The 20,311-nt window shown below is 57.6% G+C and overlaps 1 protein-coding gene across 5 annotated transcripts in view; it reads right to left on the bottom strand.

Annotated features, from left to right (window-relative positions):
• The window catches only part of NFIC (nuclear factor I C), a 64,472-nt gene that overhangs the window by 28,566 nt on the left and 15,595 nt on the right, over nt 1-20,311 (bottom strand). For all 5 annotated transcript variants that reach the window (XM_057538059.1, XM_057538068.1, XM_057538050.1 and 2 more), the window contains exon 2: nt 19,534-20,065. In XM_057538059.1, coding sequence (XP_057394042.1) covers nt 19,534-20,065 — 532 coding nt within the window. The remainder of the gene's footprint in view (nt 1-19,533; nt 20,066-20,311) is intronic.

Below are 20,311 nucleotides of genomic sequence, written 5' to 3'. Positions count from 1 at the left end.
TTATTTACAAAACAGAAACAGACTCAAAGATTTCAAAAACGAACTTATGGCTACCAAAGGGGAAATGTGGTGGGGAGGGATAAATTAGGAGGTTGGGATTAACATACACATACTACCATATATAAAATAGATAACCAACAAGGACCTACTGCATAGCACAGGAAACTGTACTCAATATTCTGTAATAATCTATATATGGGTAAAGAATCTGAAAAAGAATGAATATATGTATATGTATAACTGAATCACTTTGCTGTACACCTGAAACTAATGCAACACTGTAAATCAACTATACTCCAATAAGACTTACTTTTAAAAAAGGGGGGGAATATTCTTGAATGTCTTATTGAATTTTATATCATGTCCATCACCGGCTTTAAAACGTTTGCCTGTTAACGAGTTCTTTCCTGACCTGGTCGCTGTCCCCCAGATCCCCCACTGCCCATCCCTGAATACGTGGCTTTCTGCAGCCCTGCTTAGATCAGGCGTTCGATTTGGTGCTTTGTGCTGCTCAGAATACATTCCCGACCGCACGAGGAAAACATGAACAGGCCAGAGCAGGACCACGGAACCAAAATGCACGCTCTCAGCTGCCGAGTAGGGGATTTGGGGGATTTTCTATGGGTGTGCCTTGGGGGTGTCTGCAGACTCCACCCGAGCGTGGGGTTCATGGTCAAAAAGCATGAGCATCGCTGCGGGTTTCTCAGGGCAGCTGTTGGACTCCTCAAAGTCTTTCAAATGCACTGGGGTCGTGAAGAAGAGGCTCCAGGTTCCAAACTCGTATGACCTTGGGGCATCTTTTAGAAGCTGGAGTCATACCCTGAAACCTGGGTTGAAGCCCCAGCCCTGGCACAACCCGGCATGTGACCTGGGACTAGTCAGGCCTCTCTCCCCTCTGAGCCTCAGCTTTCCCCGTCTGTAAAGTGGGCTTTCTCCATTGTTGCCTTACTTTATACGGGTGTGAGGTTGAAATCAGAGGAGCCCCGGGAGGGGAGGGGCCAATCACAAAGGGATAAATACTGTTTGGGTGACAGCATTTTTCCAAACTCAGAAGTTAAACGAACTTTGTCTCCCCTCTGCCCACAGCCCTCCAGGGCTCCCACTTCCCTGGGGGTAAAAGCCCAAGTCCTCCCCGTGGCCCACAGGGACCTGCACGACCTGCCCTGTCCCCTCTCTGCCCTCCCCTCCTCCCTCTCTTCCCCTCGCTCACTCTGCTCCAGCCACATGGGCGTCCTCACTGTTCCTCCAGAACACCAGGCCGGGTCCTGCCCCAGGACCTTTGCACATGTGGCTCCCTCTGCCCACAACACGGTTCCTTCTGTATCTATGTGGCTCACAATCTCCCCTCACGCCGGGACCTTCCTGAAAGGTCTTTTTTCCCGAGACACACACAAAAGGCTCTCCAGCACGACGCATGAAGCACAGCTAACCACACTCATGCTAGTATAAGTGAGACTGGCCCCGGACAGCGGCTGTATTTCAAGTGACACCCTGGTTTGGCCTGGGACCAGTTTTCTCGACTTCCCAGGTCCGCCGGGTGTTCATAGGCAGCCGGAACGTCACCACCGCCTGTGGCCTTTCCCTCAAACAAACACATGACCATACCGACAATAGAAATGTAAACTGGATCCCATTGACCGGAGTGTACAAACTGTTCTTTCCTGTCCGTGGCCACGAGCCCAAATTTGGTCTGTCCCAGCCCATGACAAAGGCGCCGCCGTGGCCTCCGGTCCAGCCCTTCCCGCCCCAGAGCACCCGCCCCCTTTGCACCGGACAACTCCCTCCATCCTGGTTGCTGAGGTTCCCGCGGTTCCTAACTGGGAGATCCAGGCACCGCCCCGGCATTCATGTCCCAGATGTTTACCGACCACCTACCACTTGCCAGGCACTGGGGAAATGGCAGGGAGCCAAGGCGGGGGAGACAGACAGGAAACGAGCCGACAGAAGGAGCCCGAGATAATTTCAGTGGTTCTAAGTTCCACCGAGGCAATAAAACTGGGTGAGAGGACAGACAGTGGCTGGGGGTGGGGGAGGTGACTTTTGACGGAAAAGTCAGGCAAAACCTCTCTAAGGGCCTAGGGATGGGACGGAGCCAGCCATGGGGAGAGCTGAGGGCAGACGGCACAGCAAGTGCAAAGGCCCCGGGGCAGCAACAAACATGGGACGTTTGGGGAACAGAGAGAGCACGTAGCCCCAACACGTACACAAAGCAGGGAGACATGAGACCACTCAGGGCCCCGTGGGCCGCGTGGGAAGCCTGGGCTTTAGTCTCAAGGGCGATGATCTATGCTACATTTTAAAACGTCTCTGGTGATGAGGGTGTGGAGAAATTGGAACCTTCATGCACGGCTGACAGGAATGTAAAATGGTGCAGCCATAGCGGAAAATGGCTTGGCGGTCCCTCCAAAAGTTAAACATAGAATCACCAATGTGACCCACGCCCACGTATACGCCCAAAAGAATTGAAAACAGATACTTGCCCACCCATGTTCACAGCAGCATGATTCATAGTAGCCATAAGGTGGAAACACCCCAAATGTCCATCAGCAGGTGATGGATACACAAAATGTGGTCCATCCCTATAGTGGAATATTACTCAGCCTTAAAAAGAAAGGAAATTCTGACACTTGCTGCAGCATGGATGAACCTTGAAGACATGATGCTCAGTGAGATAAACCAGACACAGAAGGACAAATACTGACTGATTCCACTCACAGGAGGTCCCTAAGGGACTCAAATCCATAGAGACAGGAAGTAGATGGTGGGGGCCAGGGGCTGGGGGAGGGGGCTGGGGAGTCAGTGTTTGATGGGGACCGAGTTTCAGTTTGGGAGGATGATAAAGTTCTAGAGATGGATGGTGGGGATGGTTGCATGACAGTGTGAATGTGCTTAATGCCACCGAGCTGTGCACTTAAAAATGGTTAAGATGGTGAATTTTATATTATATATATTTTATCACAATAAAGTGTGCGCGCACACACACACACACATTAAAAAAGTCTGGCTGCTGAGTGAATTCTGGACTCTCAGAGGCTGGAAGTCCAGGGATAGGGGTGGGCAAACATCCCGGTGGGCATAACAGCCTGGCCCAGGGTGATGGCCTGGGGTGTACGGAGGGGGGTCATATTTAATTTATTTTTGGGATTTACAAAGGACAGGACTTGCTGATACCATAATCGCACTTGTTTAAACCTGGCGGGATACGGGAGAGCCTAGGGTTCCCACTGGGGCCCAGCGGTGTGTCCACTGGACCCGCCTCGGCTGCCACGGTGAGCTCGCCCGCAGGATTTCTCTTCCAACCTTAGCGGGCTTCCAAATGTAGCTGGCTCTGCCTTGCTGCCACGTCCGCCTCCCAACACCAGCCAGCTAGAGAGAGAACCAAAGCCAGGCCCTGGAATTCCCAGCTCCCCAGTGTCACCGGCCATTTTTAAACATCGCCAGCTGAGGTTCAACTTTCTCTATCCTGGAAGGCCAAGCCGTACACGCGACCCTGGCCTTCATCCTTCTCGTTCTTGCCATGAACCTTCCCTGCCCCTCTCGCTCTCAGGCAAACTCCAACCATCTCTCCAAGCCCGGTTCTAACGTCTCCTTCTCTGGAACACCCTCCCCTGGCCCCTTGTGCAAACCTTGTCCTAGTTCTCATCACACTGGACTGACTCTGGGTCTTTAAACGTATGAAAGTCGCAAGTCCTCCCCAAGGCCCTGAACGACCTGCCCCGTCCTCTCCCTGCCCTCCCCTCCTCCCTCTCTCCCCCTCACTCACTCTGTTCCAGCCACACCACGGGCCTCCTCGCTGTTCCTCCAACATGCCAGGCAGAGTCCTGCCACAGGGCCTTTGCACATGCTGTTCTCTGCCTGGAATGCCTTTCCTGCAAATGCCTGCCTGGTCTAGCTCCCTCTCTTGCCCAAGAGACCAAGGGGGGGATTATGTGTCCACAGGACCTGGGCTTGACGCTCTGGAAGTCTGGGTTTCATGTCCTCGTATCCCTTCTAAGAAGTGTGACAAAGGATTCCCGTGTATGTCCAGCTATGTTACAACCTGTTTTGTGTCCTGAGTCTCCACCCCCATCCCATATGAGTGTCTGTGCAAACCCAAGCATAAGGGGAAACGGTGATTCTTTCACTCAACACATGTATTGAGCACCTACTGTGTACCAGGCCCTGTCCTAGGATCCAGGGACACAGCAACAAACAAAACAGACACAAAGTTCTGCCGCATGAGGTTCATGGTCAAGGCTTCCTCCTGGTCATCTTGAGGAGGGCCAGGAGTTGAGTCACAGCACGAAGGCTTCAGGCTAGACTGAACTTGGACTTCCCTGGTAGTGTAGCAGGAGAACGAGAACCGAAATTGTCCTGGGCTTCAAGCAATTCCAGTACAACCCTGACTCTCCCTGGAGACACCCCGTCCTGCCCCTGCAGGCTCAAGACCGCAGGCCCGCAAGGCCAGCAATCACGAGAAATGGATGTCAGTCTCACCAATGCTGTGTGACCTCAGCAAAAGTACGTTCCTTCTCTGAGCCTCCACATCCTGGTACACGGGATCTAAAACCCCCAGGCAACACTCTTCCAAGGGCTGTTTGGACAAATCCAAGGGAAAAAAGCAAGATGCTAGACGTTCACGGCCTTCATCCGCCCCCGGGGGAAATCTGGATAAGGCGTCAGGGCCGAGAGGCAGAAGGCCACGGCCGGGGTGACCTCCCGGACGCCGGCCCCCGCCCGGGCCTCCCCCGCCTTGTCCTTCCTGACCCGCCGCGTTCCTCGAGTCTGGACCACACTTTCCATCTCCCTCTGCCCTGCCGCCGGCCGCCTGGGCCCCAGCCAACCTGCTTCGGAATCACTTTCAAAGAAAAGTTTCTTTTTTCTTCCCACCCGGCCTGGCTCTCACCCCCGCCTGCTCCGCGGCCTGGCTGCAGGCCCTGCCGGGCACTGGTGGACACCTCGGGCCAGCGGGTCAGGGTAGCGGCCGTCCACCGCCCCCCGCCGGCCCCAGCGCAGGCCCGGGCGGTGAACGCGCGGCCTTGGGCTGAACTTGGGGCGTCCGGCGGGCGCCAGGGGGGCTTTGGCACAGGTGGTTTGGGGGCGTCCGGGCCGAAAAGCCGGCGGGGAGGCCCCCATAGGCCGCGGGGCCCACTCTGAGGCCTGCAGGCCGGGACTCGTCCCACCCCGGCCGCTCTTGGCGGCCACGCCACCGATGACATCAGCGCTCTGGCGGCCATTTTCTCAACGCTCCCTCCCGGCTTCCAGATGCTTCTCTGGCCTTGGCGGCCATTTTGTAGGCGCGGGAGGAGCGGGCTGGCGGGGCCTGGAGCCCGGGCTCCCCTCCCGGGGTGGGGTGGGGGGGCGGCCATGGTTGGGGGGGTGCTGGGGCGGCCTGCGCGGGTTAAAGGCGCTTGTGCCAGGAGGGTAGCAGCCGTGCCAGGCGGGGGGAGGCGCCCGCCCGCTGCCACCCGAGCCCCGCGCTCCCCACCACCGCCGCCGCTCGGCACAAACCAGACTCCGGGTGGCACCAAGGATGTGAAAAACAAGGTTAAAAATACCCACACGCGCAACCTCGCCCCCCCTCCCCCCTCCCGGTCCCCTCCAATGTCAAATGTGTCAGCGCCACCCGGGGAGGGGGGCAGACTTAAAATAACTCGCTGTTTACATTTGGAGCAAATTCTTGGCTTTGCCAGCAGCCAAGCCAAGGCCTCGGCCTGCCTCCCTGGCAGCCCAATCGGGGTGGGGGGGGGGGTGTTGGGGGGGTGGGAGCCAGGGAGCCACATGTGCCCACGGGCTAAGTGCTCACGTGTGGCCGCAGGAGGGGACGCGGCCCCGGAAGCCGTCTGCGGCCACGCGGTGGATGGAGGCGGCGGAAGCCCGCAGCATCCCCCCTGCCAGGGACGGGGTGGGGGCACCCGGCCGGCCAGCCAGGGGCTGCCGAGGAGCCCGGCCCCTCCCAGCTTCCCTTCCTTCTGAAGTTTCTCCGGCTGCGTCACCAACGCGGCAGCCCCGCGGGAGTCGAGTCGGGGGTGGGGTGGGGGGAAGGCCGGAGGCTGGCAGCCAGGCCAGGGAGGCGGGCACCAAGGGGAGGGCTCCAGAGCAGGGCAGGGTCCGGACCAGAGCTGTGTGCCCTCGGGCCAGCCCTGCCCCTCTCTGGGCTAAGATGGGTTCCCTCCCAGTGTTGCCCGGAGGGGTTTCTGGGGAGCCTGCCTGCTTAGTACCTCAGTTTCCTTCTCTGCAGAAAGTAGGTTTTGAGCTTGCTGGGCGCTCCGCTTTACAGAGGGGGTCAGAGATCAGAAGGGGCTCGCCCCAGGTCTCACGCCAGTGAGTGGACAAGCGGATGGCGACTCAGTTACTCTGGTTCCAGCGCCGTTTTTAACCAGCTGCCTGGAATGCAGGAGGAGGGTGGAGACTAGAGGGCCCAAGCCCGGAGGGAGGGTTAGTGGGAGACTTTTCTCCTCCCCTGGGCTTCCTCTCTTCCCTGAGCCTGGCATGCAGTCGGTGCTCAAGCAATGCTTACACATAGCTGGCAGTCGACAGATGTCTGCAGACAAGTGAGTGCGATTATTCCAGCAGAGCCTGGCACACAGCACCCAATACATGCCTGTTGCATGAATAATTGGGATGATCCTGATAGGGCCTGGCATACAACAGGTGCAAAATAAATGCTTGTCAGACAAAGGAATCTGAGGAATGTTGGGAAAACTGGGGGATATTCAGAGGGAAAGACCAGGTTTAAAGGCGTGCACTCCAACCAGTGGTGATACAAGGGATTTCTACAACAGGCCGAGGGCAGGGTATAGAATATCACCTAAGCATTGCCTATCTCGGGGCCCCCTTCATTGTTTGAGGATCAGCAGAAATCCTCTTTTGGGAAGCCCACCCAACTGCTCCAGGTCCTGGATATCAGAGGGCAGGACCTCTGGGCAGGAGGAACCCAAGAAAATAACAGAAACCTGGCCTGGGGGCCCAGGAGGACTTCCTGGAGGAGGGGACATTGGAACTGGGGCCTTGATGTCTGAGTAGGAGTTTGCCAGGCACAGAAGGGGCTTGTAGGGAGAGAGAACAGTGTATGAAAATGATAATAATAATCATAACTTCCATTTATTGAGAGCTTATATTGCCAGGAGCTACATATAATCCTAGGAGCTACATACAGATTTACAGAGGGGCAGAGGAGGCCTCAGGGAGGTTAGGCAATTGGGCCAAGTGCACAAAGCTGGGACTCGACCCACGCAGACAGACTTGGCCACACCACCTGCTGCCTCACTGAACGTGTCTGGGTCTGGCAGAGGCTAGGCAGGCACATGGTAGGTATGCAGCAAAGACAGACAGCCCTGTCTGTCTGGGGTGGGCCAGACTGTCCAGCTCCAGCCCTTCTACAGGGCAGAGGAGGACAGGCCTGCTCCAACCAGACAGGGCTGCAGTTTCCAGGCAGAGGGGCCTTGGCTCCTACTGCCCCCTCCTTGGCCAGAAGGGCCCCAGCTAACCCAGGAGCCTCCAGGAATCTCCTCCTCAGCCAGCACCTAAGGGGAACTGGGTGATGGGGATGGGGGGAGACCAAAGACCCCCCCCATAGGTCATGCCAGTACCCCAGGAAGAAGGTGTCTAGACTGGCCAGATAAATCCTTGCAGCCTCTCCTGGGTGTCCAGTAATTCCTACTGACCCCCGCAGTGTGCCTATTTCACGGATTTGGAAACTGAGGCCCTCTGAATGGCTTGAAGCCAGGCCATCTGTTCCAGGGGCATCTCCTTGCCCGATTGGCTGTGTGACTCCAGGCTAAGCAGCTCCATTCTCTCTGGATCTCAGTTTCCCCAGGTGTCACACGGGGCTGGGACAGTGTGCTAGCAGCCTACATGCCTTTCTGTGCTGGCCTTTGACCAGGTGTCACAGGGGTTCTGTGACTGTGGTCCCATTTTGCAGGGACAAAACAGGGGCTCAGTCGCGGGGACTCAGTTAGTTGCCCAGTGGCTCATCTCAGTGAGTACCGTGGGTTTCCACATGCCTGCCTCCCATGTCGGGGCGGGGGGCTCCCTCACTCCCAAGCCTCCTGCACTATTGCTGCTGGTCACTGAATGGGCACCTACTGTGTGCCAGTGCTCCTGGAACCCACCGAGCAGTTACAGATGATCATTCCCATTTCACAGATGAGGAAACTGAGGCGCAGGGCGGGGCAGATGCCAGCCCAAGCTCACCTGACGAGATGGGGAATAAAAACGGGAACAATGCAGCCACGCAGGTGGAACACCCAGCTTGGGGCTGGGCACCCGGCAGTTTGCACGCGCAGCCCGCCCAGAGCCCCGCGGGCCACCCAGGCACCAGAGCCCTACCCCAGCTTGCCCGCAAACAACGTCCTGACTCCAGGAGGGGCCCTGGGTGTGACCGGGGGCCCTGCGCTTGCCCGCCCCTCCTTTCCCTGCCTAGGTCCAAGCAGGAGGCAAGGGGGCCAGCGCCAGCCTCCGAAGGGGCCCCATAATCCAGGTGACCAACGTGCCCTGTCCTGCTCCACCCAGGCTGACCACTGCCACTGAATTCTCACGCTTCTGGAATCAGCCTCTGCCTGGCTGGCCCTCACTGTCACCCGCCTATGCCTGAACCAGTGCGGTGGCCTCAGCCCTGGTCTCTCAACTCCCACCCTCACCCCCCACAGTCTGTCCTCCCCACAGTGGCCAGAGGGCGCCTGTGAGCACCTGAGTCAGGCCCCGCCCCTCCTCTGCCCACAGCCCTCCAGGGCTCCCACCTCCCTAGGTGTAAAAGCCCAAGTCCCTGCCCTCCCCTCCTCCCTCTATCCCCCTCCCTCACTCTGCTCCAGCCTCTAGGGCCACCTGGCTGTTCCTCCAACACACCAGGTCCTGCCCCAGGGCCTTTGCATAGGCTGTGCCCTCTGCCTAAATTGCCCTTCCCCACTTCTTCACACAACTGCTTCCTCTTCACCCTCAGGTCTCAGCTCAAATGTCAAGTCCTCAGACAGTCCCTCCCCAAATAGCCCACCACTCTCTATTCCTTGCCTTTCTTTATTTTTCTCAATAGCCCTTATCACGAACTTGTTCTTTGTCCATCTCCCCCACCAGACTGTGAGCCCCACAAGGCCTGGAATTTTGTCTGTCTTGTTCGCAGTACAGGGCTTGGCACACAGTAAGCGCTTAATAAATATTTATTGACTACCAAGAAGCTGTACTGGCTGAGTGTGTGCTCGATGCCATCTTAACCCTTCGCATGTCTGAATTCATTTCCCTCTCAGTAACCTAGAGAGGCAAGCATATTTTACAGATGGGGAAACCAAGGCCCAGAGAGGATCGCCATTTGCCTGAGGTCACACAGCGAGCAGGTGGCGGGGCCAGCACCCCCGTTACGCCCCACTGCCTTCCTTCACTGACACCACCCCCCTTGCCCAGATGGGGAAACTAAAGCTCAGGGAGAAAAGGGACTAGCCGAGGGTCAGAAGCAGAGTGGGCTTTGTGCCTCCTGGGAAAGAACAGAGTGATGATAAACAACATCAACAGCAATAATAATAATGATGGCAATGATGGCGCTGATGGGTACAGAATCGGCCAGAGTTTATAAGGCGCCCCTCCGTGGGTTGGCACAGGGCCCTGGAGGGGAGACTCGGGAGACACCAGCCCCTTTAAGAGCTTCCCCCTCCCCAGCTGGGGCTGGCCCGGCCTCCCCTTATGTAAGCAGGCCAGCTGCCCTTGCATAACCTGGTTACATAAGGAAGCAGGGAACAGGCTTGTCCATCCGGCAGCAACCTGTCCCGGGCTGTCTGTGGGGCCGGCCTGGGGCACAGGAGCGCCGAGGCCGCCCAGAGTGGCTACCGGGTGCAGCCCCGTTCGAGGCCCTCTGGGTTGGCTCCTACCTGGGGGATGCCCGGATCTCCCAGCCACAGCATCCTCGGGGCGGGAGAAGTGAAAGGCTTCTAGTCTGAAAGTGGGCAGGGGCGGTTCCCGTTGCTCTGAAGGGGAAACTGAGGCCCAGAGACGGCAAGCGAGCAACCTGAAGCTTCACAGCCCCAAGCGGAAGGTGGAGGTGGCAGAGTTGGGTGAAGTCTGGGCTGCGTAGCCTCAGCCAGAGCCTTACCGCTCAGCTCCTCCGTAAAATGGGGCTACATAATTGCACGATGGGCACAGAAGAGCGCCGACTGTGTACTAAACCTGGCCCAGATACTATTCCATCTGCCCAACGACCCCCCCCCCCCGCCGGGTGGGCACAAGGAGCTGCAGGTGCAGATGGGCAAACGGCGGCCAAGACAGGAGAAGGAATTTGTCCCAGATGAAACCCAAGCCCCACCATGCACACACAGCCCCAGGGCCACCGTCTGATCACGTGGGGCTGGGATGTCCAGGTGCGGTGCTCCCCCGCATGTATGCACTTCAGTTCCTCCATCCTTGGGAGGCTGGGGGGTGGGGCTTGAGAGCGAAGCGGCCCCCTCTTTTCCCCTCTCTCTGGGCGCTGGCTCTTTAAGACAGCAGGCTGCCAGAGCTTGTCCCGGGGTGACCCTAAGGGGAGGGTGTGGTCAGGAACAAGGGGCCCATTCAGCTGCTGTTGCCGCCTCCGGGCAGCCCACAGGCTGCCCGGAGGCGGTGAGGGGAGGAGACTGGCCTAGACCAGGAGAGACTGGGGCTGGGCAGAGACAGGGGCTGAGAGAGACAAAGAGACGGAAAAAGAGATCCAGAGACAGAGACTGAAAGGGAACACGTGACCTTGGCTGCATCTCTCGCCTTCCTGGTTTCCCCATGTCGAGGGTTTGAGGCTAGCCACCCCCCTCACCGGGCCCCAGCCAGGCTGCAGCCTCCAAAGGTGCTCCTTGATCCAGCTGAACCTGGCATCCACTCACCAGCACCAAAATCCTCTAGGCCCAAAGGAAGGATCCTGGGACATTCTGGGGGAGGTCCCTGACACACCCCAAACAGCCCCTTCCCAAGGGACCATTGTAGGCCCTCAGATCTGCCCTCAGACCTGGGTTTGAATCCAGATGCTACCTTTTAGCTGTGTGACCTCAGGTTGGTGTCTTAACCTCTCTGGGTCTCAATTTTCCCATGTGATAAATGCGGTTCATGATAATCTCTACCTTTGTGGAATCAAGGTGAAATGAAATGGTACTAACAATTCCTGACATTTACTGAGAATTTAATTTAGTAAGCCCTCAATATGCCTGCAGTTCCCCCATAAATGCACCCCAACACCCCAAACACAGACAGACAACCCCTGCCTCCTGCCAAATGTCACAATCCCCAACTATAGCCGCTGCCTTCCAGCGAGGACCTACTAAGCGCCCCCTCCCCACAACAGCCCCACAAGCGCCTCTGGAAACACACGCAGGGTTCCATGTCCAAACATCTAATAAATAACAGACGTTTACTGGGGATTAAACAAAGTCCTGATTCTTATTCCTGGGCCCCCCTAGTCCCAGGTTCTCATAGTCATGTATCCTCACAAACTGCTCCCAAACCTTTTCCCACAACAGGGCCCCCATCCACCTTGCTGCCCCCAAGCACGCAGCCCCTGACTCAGCCAGTCTGCAAAAAGCCTCAAAAAAATGAAAATTGACCTCCTTCTCCCTCTGCAGGCATCTTTTTTGTAATGTTCTGCTCAGTCACCCGGGGTCTGAGGACAGGCTTACTCGACTCTGACCTGAACTTTCTGGATCCCTGCCTCAGAGAATTCTAGAACCTGCCCTGGATGTTCTAGAACCCAGCTCGAGAACATTCTAGAGCTTGTCCTTGGCCGTGTGAAAACCCAACGAGTGGAATTCTGGAAACTGTCGTCCATGGTCACGAATACACTTAAGGGCTTCTTGGATATTGACGAAACCAATACTTGATAGGATAATTGATGATTGATTTGGGAGTTTTAGAATCGGTCCTCACATTCTCAAGAACCCAACTTGGGAGATTTGAGATCTGCCTTGGAATTCTCTGGAACGCAGATGCTCTAGTGCTGACACGGCATCCACTGGCCACGTGTGGAGTTGAGCGCCTGAAATGTGGCCAGTCCGAAACACACAGTGAATCTCAAAGACTTAGGACAAAAAAGAAGGTGAAGCATCTCAATAAATTTTTCATATTGATTATGTGTCGAAATGACAATATTTTGGATGTCCTGGGTTAAACAGAATAGGCTGTTAAAATTAATTTCCCCTGTAGGTTTATACTTTTAAGTGTGGATACCAGAAAAATTACCTGTATGGCTCGAGTTGTATTTCTACTGAATTGTGCTGCTCTGAACCCACCCGGGAGAATTCTAGAATTGTCAGATGGTAAAGATCCCATCTCTGAAGCATCTAGAACTCAGGCCTTGGAAATTCCAGAACTTGTCCCTTGGAGGATCTAGAGCAGACCTCAGCTCTGGCAATCTAGAGCACCACCAGCCACAGCCCACCCCCACCCCGCCCTGGGCCTTGAAACCCCTTTCCCATTTGCAAGCCATTTACCCTGAAGTACCAGGGTCTCCCATCCTGGCACCCATCCAAGTCAGCCTGGGACAGAAGATGGGACAGAATAGACCAGAGGAAGGGCCCTTACTGGGCCGCCCTGGGCAATGCCCCGCCCCTCTCTGGGCCTCAGTTTCCTGATCTGGACAAGACATCCAGTGTTCCCACGTGCCCCCTCCCTTGTCCCTCACCGACTCTGACCATCTGTGACTTCCTGCCCACGCCCAGCTGGAGGGAGAGGGGCCGGCCTGGCAGCTGTCTGCGGAAGGGGGGGGGCCCGGAGATGTCCCTAGCTGCCCTCAGCCTCCCCTTGGCTCGCTGGGCACAGGGCCAGGGTGGCAACTGCAGCCCCGCCACGCCGGGGTGGCCGCCACAGGTGCATCGAGCTGCCTCCCGTTTTCTGAGGGCTCCGCACCTCTCGGGTCCTCAGGATCCTCTGCGGCCCTGCCTTGGCAGGTGCAGGCGTGCAAGCTGGGCGCCCATGCAGGGGTGTCCATGGGGGAGGGAGGACCTACTCAGGCTACTCAGGAAAGAACTCCAAATATTTCTGAGCACTCATTGTGCTAAGAGGTTCCTTTCTCATAGATACGATCTTAACTCCAATCGCTGGACACTCCCTATGCTCAATTTGCAGATGAAGAAACAGAAGCACAGAGATGGGCACTAACTTGCCTAAGGTTGCCCAGCTGGCCAGAGGGCAGAGCTGGGGCTAGAAAAAAAGGAATGATGATGATAATAAAGGCGGTGATAATAATAACTAGGATTATATTACCATCACTGATTTTATTTTTATTATTTATCATTGCAGTATAATAGACGATGTACTATTATTCATTATTATTATCGGTTTTTTTGAATTTTTAAATTGAAGTCTAGTTGATTTACAAATTATTATTATCAACAACAAATAATTTTTTAAATTGTGGTAAAATATCAGTAGCATAAACTTTACCATTTTAACCATTTTTAAGTGTGCACTTCAGTGGCATTAAGTACATTCACACTGTCCAGCGACCATCCCCACCATCATCTCCAGAACTTTCTCATCTTCCCAAACTGAAACTCTGTCCCCATGAAAAACTGACTCCCCAGCCCCTCCCCCAGCCCCTGGCCCCCACCATCTACTTCCTGTCTCTGTGGATGTGACTCTCTAGGGACCTCCTGTGAGTGGAATCAGACAGTATTTGTCCTTTTGTGTCTGGATTCTCTCACTGAGCATCATGTTCTCCGGGTCCATCCATGGTGTAGCAGGTGTCAGAATAGCCTTCCTTTTTAAGGCACCAAATCATGTTTGAGCATTTACTGTGTGCCAGGCCCTGTCCTAGCACTCTTCATGCATTAACTCATTTAACCCTACCCAGCCTGGTGAAGCAGGCACCATCTGTATCATGCCCATTTCAGAGGGAAGGAAACTGAGGCCCAGAGCAGTGACGTCACCTGCCCAAGGTCACACAGCTCACGAGCAGCGGGATTTGAACCTCGGCGATCTGGCTACAGATCGTGCCCCTACCTCTTCCGGACACTGGGCTCCCACCTGCTGGGTTAGCGGCTCCCTCAGCACCACTAACCAGGAGCCCAGAGGCCTCCTGCTGCCGCTATAAATACATCGTCAGCTGGTGTCTGGACCTCACCCCCGGGTAGCCACCTCCTCTGCACAGACAGACGGCTGGTCCACCTGGCTGCTCAGCCCCGGGGGAGTCAAGGCTGCCAAGAGCCCCTCACCCCTCCGCCACCCAGACACCTGGAGAGGCGGCTTCCAGTGGGGGCCCATCCTGGGTCACAGGTGCCCCTGCTGGTTCACTAGATGCACTGAGGTTCTTCCCCTTTGCCACCTGGGGCTGGGAAGAGGATCCGGGAAGGGACTGAGCGTTTATCCAGGGCCTCCTCTATGCTGTCCGGGGATCACTCCAATCATCAATGCAGTGGACATAGTTCTTATTTTCTCCACTTTCCAGATGGGAAAACAAAGGCGCAGAGAGGGGAATGCACCTCACACAGCCTGGAGCACGTGTGGACACAAACTGTATCCATTACACAAGCCAACCGGTGCCCTCACACGCGCTCCGGTCCACATCCGCCCTCTGTCTCCCCAGCACAGGGCCAATGTTGGGATGAAGATTAACAGGGGTTGGAGGAGACAGCAGCACCCTCAGTCAGGGTCTGGCTTGTTTCTCTCTGTGGCCCCACAAGGCCCTACCTTCCTGGCCTCAGCTCTCCTCCAACCCCGGACCAGAGAGGGCAGGGCTCTGCCCTAAGTCACACAGCAAGCCAGGAGCAGAGCTGAGACTGATCCAGGCCCCCTTGCTCCAGGCCCTTTCTCCTGCCATCCGAGCCCAGGGTGAGCTTTATGGAGACCCCAGCCCCCAGACTTGGGCACGGTAGGCACTTCGGGAACGTTCACCGATATTCATTCATTTGTTCACTGTGTATTCCGGGCCAGCTCTTTTCATGATCTGTACAACTAGGAAGGTGTGGGTTCCATCTGATAACCTCAAAAGCGGTTTTTAGGTTTTTTCCTTTAATGATTTCAAGGAGGCAGGATCTGTGGGTTCTAATTTCGCTCTACCTCTTAGGAGCTGTGTGACCTTGGGCAAGTGGCTGACCATCTCTGGGACTGCTTCCTTATCAGAAACAGGGGAGAAGGTAATAGTCCCTCCTTCCCAGAGTGGTGGAGAGAATGAAACCAGATGTAGGATGGGCTCAGCACCGGGCACACGATATGTGTTTGCTGTTACTATTATCTCTGTTGTTATTATTGTTTCCCAGGTCCATCCAGGAGGCGACGGGGACCCCTGCCCCCAGTTCCTCCTGACCCCTCCCTGGGCACCCTGGGCAGCTCCTCTAGCAGCTGCGAGCTTCCCAAGCCAGCCCCTGCCCACAGCGCCCTTCCGGGAGGTTGGCACCGAACAAGGCGGGAACAGGAGGCGGGAACGGGAGGCCAGCCCACGGCAGCGTCAGCAGATGGGCACCATCTGGGCTGGCGGGGCTCGGGGCGGGCTGGCAGCTGCCGGAGCGGGCGGGCCTGGCAGCCCCTCCCCCTCCCGCCCTGGCACGGTGCCCGCCCGCGCCTCAGGTTTCTCTGGCCGCCAGAGGGGGCGGGGAGGCCTGGCTGGGCTTCGGGGCTGGGCAGGCGGCTTCCCTCTCTGGGCCCTGCTTTCTCCAGACTCCTTCTCAAATGGGAGGCAGGAGAGAGGAGAGCCGGCTCACCCACTCCCGGCCTCCCCATCGCCAGGCACAGGGCCTCACCTCCCCCTCTAGCACCTGTGCTCGGGGCCATTCCAGCCGCAGGGCCTTTGCACTGTCTGTGCCCCCCCACTGCCCCACACAGTCTCGCTCAAATCCCTCTGCAGCTCCCTCACTTCTTTCAGGCCCTCCCTGGCCAGAGTGCCTGCCCCGCCATCCCTCTCCACACCCTTCCCTGTCATTAGATTTTTATTAATTTAACTGAGAATTGTCAGGTTGCCCATGCCCTGCTTAACTGCACACATCCCTCCCCCTAAAGTGCACGCATTGAGTGGGCAGCTCCAATGTCCCAAGGTGCAGCTCATGTCTCCCCCTCATCATGGCCCCCCAGCTGCCCTCTAGCCCACCTCCAGGGCACACACGGAGTCCACCCCTGGAATCAGGCCCCTGTGTCCACAACAGTGCCAGATGGATGCCTGGAGAAGCCAAATTTGGCCCCAGGCAGTGCCCTGGGCTCTGATCAGCCTGGCAGCCCCAGCGCTAAAGGGACCTCCTCATGGCTCGTCCCCACCCTTCTCTCCTCCAAAATAAACCCGAGGATGGAGGCCTGGGATTCCCCTTTGGGGTGCGGTTCCAACAGTCCGCCTGACACCCCCTGGGAGAGATACGGACAGAGGCCGTGTGGGGAGCTGGACTTCGTCCCCTTGTCTTGGGACAGGGAAGGGTCGAGTGTATGATGCGTCTGTGGGTCTCTCTGTGTCTCCCCATGTCTCTGGGTCTCTCTGTCTCTCTCTCTCACTGTCATTCCGTCGGCTCCAAGGCCCCGCTTCTGACGCTAGAGGTGGTACCTCCTTTCAGCCGAATGGCGGGTGCCTGTCCCACCACCCACCCTGTGACACCCGCCCCCAGAAGACAACCGAGGCTCATTTCCCCCACTCCCCATCAATCCCATGGCCTCCTAGCATGGCTGATTTGAGTGGGCACAGCACTCTGGCCTTGGCCTGGACCCCCTGCAGCCCTGGGACCCACAAGCTGAGAGGAGGGAGGTGACCAGTTGTCTCTGAGGTCAGATGACTACCTGGCTGAGAAGAGAGACATAACTCTAGCCCAGATGAAGACGGGGGTCCTGCGGTGGAAGTTGGGGAGCTGAAGCTCAGCAGGGGGGTTCTGGGGGCCAGCCTCAGCCTGGGAACCCCGGATGAGGCCCTAGCTGGTAGGAACCTAGAACACAGACTCAGCCCGGAGGTGGCCAAGCCACGTTGACTGGATACCCACATCCTACACTGTGATTTACTTCCATCCCCTTCCGCCACCGAGCGTAGAAGGCTAGCAGGGGTGTCAGCAACAGAACCTGCCCATGTCCAAACCCTAACTCTGCCCTTTCCTAGCTGTGTGACCTTGCACCGGGCAGTTATCTTCTTTGGGTTTTGGTTTCCTCATCTGTAAAATGGGTACAATGATCCCTGCCTTGCAGGGTTGCCATGAGAATGGAAAAGAATTGCTAAGTCCTCAGAAAAAATGCCTGATGGAGAGAAAGTGGAGCTGGGAGTTGGGGTTTTGAAGCACAAGTAGGAGTCTTCCATACGGGAAAGGCATTCCAGGCAGAGGGAATAGCATGGGCAAAGGCATGGAGGCGGGAAATCATAATCCTAATGAGGACGATAACGTTGATAACAACGGTCCACAAAGCCCTAGCCCTGTGCCTGGTACCTGTGTTCACGACCGCATGGGGGTTATTTGTTGAACGCTTACCATGAGAACACAACATTCCTACCGGACAGCTATTTTTGAGCGCCCCATTTTAAAAACAAAGAAAGCAGGCACAGAGAGACTAAGTGACTTGTTTAGGATCACCCAGCCGTTAGGCAGGCGGCTGAGCTGGGCGTGGGTTCCCGGCCCGGCCCTCACGCCCGACCCTCACTCCCAGCCAGCTGAAGCTGGGTCAGCTGGGGCCTGTCTGAGCAGCAGTGGTCCCCTGGGATGATGGAGCCTGCACGGGCGGGCGCAGCAGCCTTGACCTTCCCCGGCCCTCACGTGAGGATGCTGACCAGACCGGCCAGCAAAATCATGGCAGTCGGACGCGAAGGTGTCTGGGGAGGCCCGGAGGCCTGGCCTGCCTGCTGAGCTGAGGGGGGAGGGGACCGATGGGGGAGGGGAGGCGCCCGGAGATTGTGCTGACGCTGGCAGAAAACTCGCTTCAAAATTTTATCAGCTCAGCGCGGAGGAGGAGGATGGATGTGGTGAGAGAGACCAGGACCTGCATGGTAATGGGCACTGCAGCCCCCAAGGCTGCCCCTGCCCACACCCCCAATCCCGCCCGCAGCAAACAGTCACCTTGTCTACCCCTCTGCCTCTGGCCCCCCTGCGTTCAGTGCTAATTGGTGGGGGCGGGGGAGGGGCAGATGGGGTCAAGGTCAAGGAATCAAGGTCAAGACTGGGAAACTCTGCCCCAGCTCTCCCTCCCACACACAGTGGAGACCAGGAGACCTCATGGAATCCTCACAGCATCGCTAAGAGTTGGCATGGTTGTTACCCCCACTGTACAGAGGAGGAAACTGAGGCACAGGACGGGGACTGAGGCAAAGTCACACAGCCAGCACACCACCTGGCAGGGCTGCGTTCGGAATCTGGGCAGTCCAGCCCCGGAGTTCCCTCTCCTCTCACCACCCCTCCCCCAGCCTTCCCCCATCATTTCTGGTTGTGATCACATGGGCTCCTGTGGGGTCTACGGGGGCTTGGGGCTGGGTTTGCAACCCGAGTGCACCCACCTGACACGCTCAGGCACCCCCGGGTGTGTGCGGGTTCGCACCCACGTGTGTACCAGCCTGGCTGGGCACGGTGGGGCACGGGACATGTGCCTGTTAGGGTCTCTGGGCACACCTGATTCCATCCGCATGAAGACAGTCACAGCTGCCACCCGCCACGTGGCAGGCCAGAGTCCAACGCGCTACACACACACACACACACACACACACACACACACACACACACACACACACACAATCTCGGCGAGTCTCCCCAGGCCCAATCCAGGTAAGGATGCTGATACCCTCCATTTGACAGCTCCACTGGCCACACCACCAGGAACAGCGGGGCAACAGACCCCACTGCCCTCCCAGCCAGGGCCTGCCCTTGGCCACCAAGACCTGCCGACCGTCAGCCTCCACATCTCTGTCCAGGCGGCTGACCTCCTGGGATACCCCCACACTCATCACTGCCCAGTCGTTCTGCAGAGCTCAGCTCCGTGGAGCCCCCTCCTCTGGGAAGCTGCCGTGGACTTCCCCATCCGCAAACCCTGCTAGTCTCCATGTGGGCCATCTGACCACAGAGCCAGCAAACACCCAGCTGGCTGGTGGGGGCCGCTGGAGACCAGAGAGACTGGTGACCTAGCCAAAGTCACACAGCGCCCCAGCTTCCCACTCGGCCGAAATATGGGACCTGTCAGGTCTCTGGGGGAAGTCCGAGAGTCGATCAACCATCAGTCACAAAGTGCAACCCCAGCTCTCCTCCAGCTTTCCCAGGAGGGATAAGATTGTCCCCCGCGCATCCGTCACTGGCCTATCCTCACCCCTGTTGCCAACAGACCTCCTGGGACAGGGTCTCACCTCCTGAGACCTGCCACTCCCCTTGGACCCCTGACCCCCCAAGGTCAGGGCCTGCCTCTACCTTCAGAGCCCCTGGACGCACCTGCCCCCCACCCCAGACTCTCCCTGAACTGCACCTCATCCCCTTGGCCCTTCACAGGGCTCACATCCTCCCCCTGCACCTGTCCCCGCCCTCGGACTTTAAGGACAGCCTCCTGGCTCCTACCTTTGCATGCGCCCACCTCCCCGCCTCGGGTAGACCGCTCTCGCGTGGCCCCGCCTCCCCCCCTCGACGACCTTCCAACGCACCCCCTTTCGGCCTCCAGATCCGCATGCACGCGCAAGCCCCGTCTCACCTCGCTCGCGCACGAAGTAGGCCAGGTAGAGGTCGAGCTCCTTGACCGCCACGCCGATGTGGTGCGGCTGCACGCAGAGCACCGGGTGGCCGCACTGCGCCGCCTTAACCAGGCGCTCGCCGTCGGTGCTCTCCAGCGGGATGCCTTTGAAGAGGATGACCATGACCAGGTCCAGCCGCCACACCTTGTCAGCCTGGCGCAGGCAGTCGATGCGGCGCATCTTGCCCTTCTGGTCGGGGTTGGAGAGCACGCAGCCCGGCGCCTTCTTGCCGGTGATGGCCAGCACGAAGTCCTCGCGGCACTCGGGCCGGATGTCCTTGCGCAGCTTGGCCAGCAGCCGCGACGCCCATTTCTGCTTGACCTCGGCCTTCTCGCCCAGCAGCTCGTCCTTCACCGCGCGCTCCTCGTCCTTCGACATCCGCTTTTCGTGCTTCTTGAAGTACTTGCGCTTCCGCGCCTGCAGGTTGAACCAGGTGTAGGCGAAGGCGCGGACGTGAGGCAACAGCGCCTCGATGAACGGGTGGAACTCATCCTGCGGGGCGGGAGAGACCAGAGGTCAGGAGGCGCTGGGGCCCGTGGACCCACTGCCCCGCCCGTAAGAATGAGGCTGCAGGGGCCCCAGGCAGACCCGCTAGAAGGAGGGCCAGGCAGAGGTGTGCAAGGGGCTGCTGCAGATCCCTCCATGTCCTGGGAAAAAAAGTGGAGGCCAGTGGGGACCCAGCAGAGGTTCACTGGGTCGTTTGAGAACCCATTGCCCAGATGGGGAAACTGAGGCTTG

This window comes from Balaenoptera acutorostrata, chromosome 2 (genome assembly GCF_949987535.1).
Source record: "Balaenoptera acutorostrata chromosome 2, mBalAcu1.1, whole genome shotgun sequence".
In the NCBI taxonomy this organism is placed as follows: domain Eukaryota; kingdom Metazoa; phylum Chordata; class Mammalia; order Artiodactyla; family Balaenopteridae; genus Balaenoptera; species Balaenoptera acutorostrata.
Note: the sequence above shows the minus strand (reverse complement) of the source record. Positions and strands in the feature narration are given on the sequence as shown.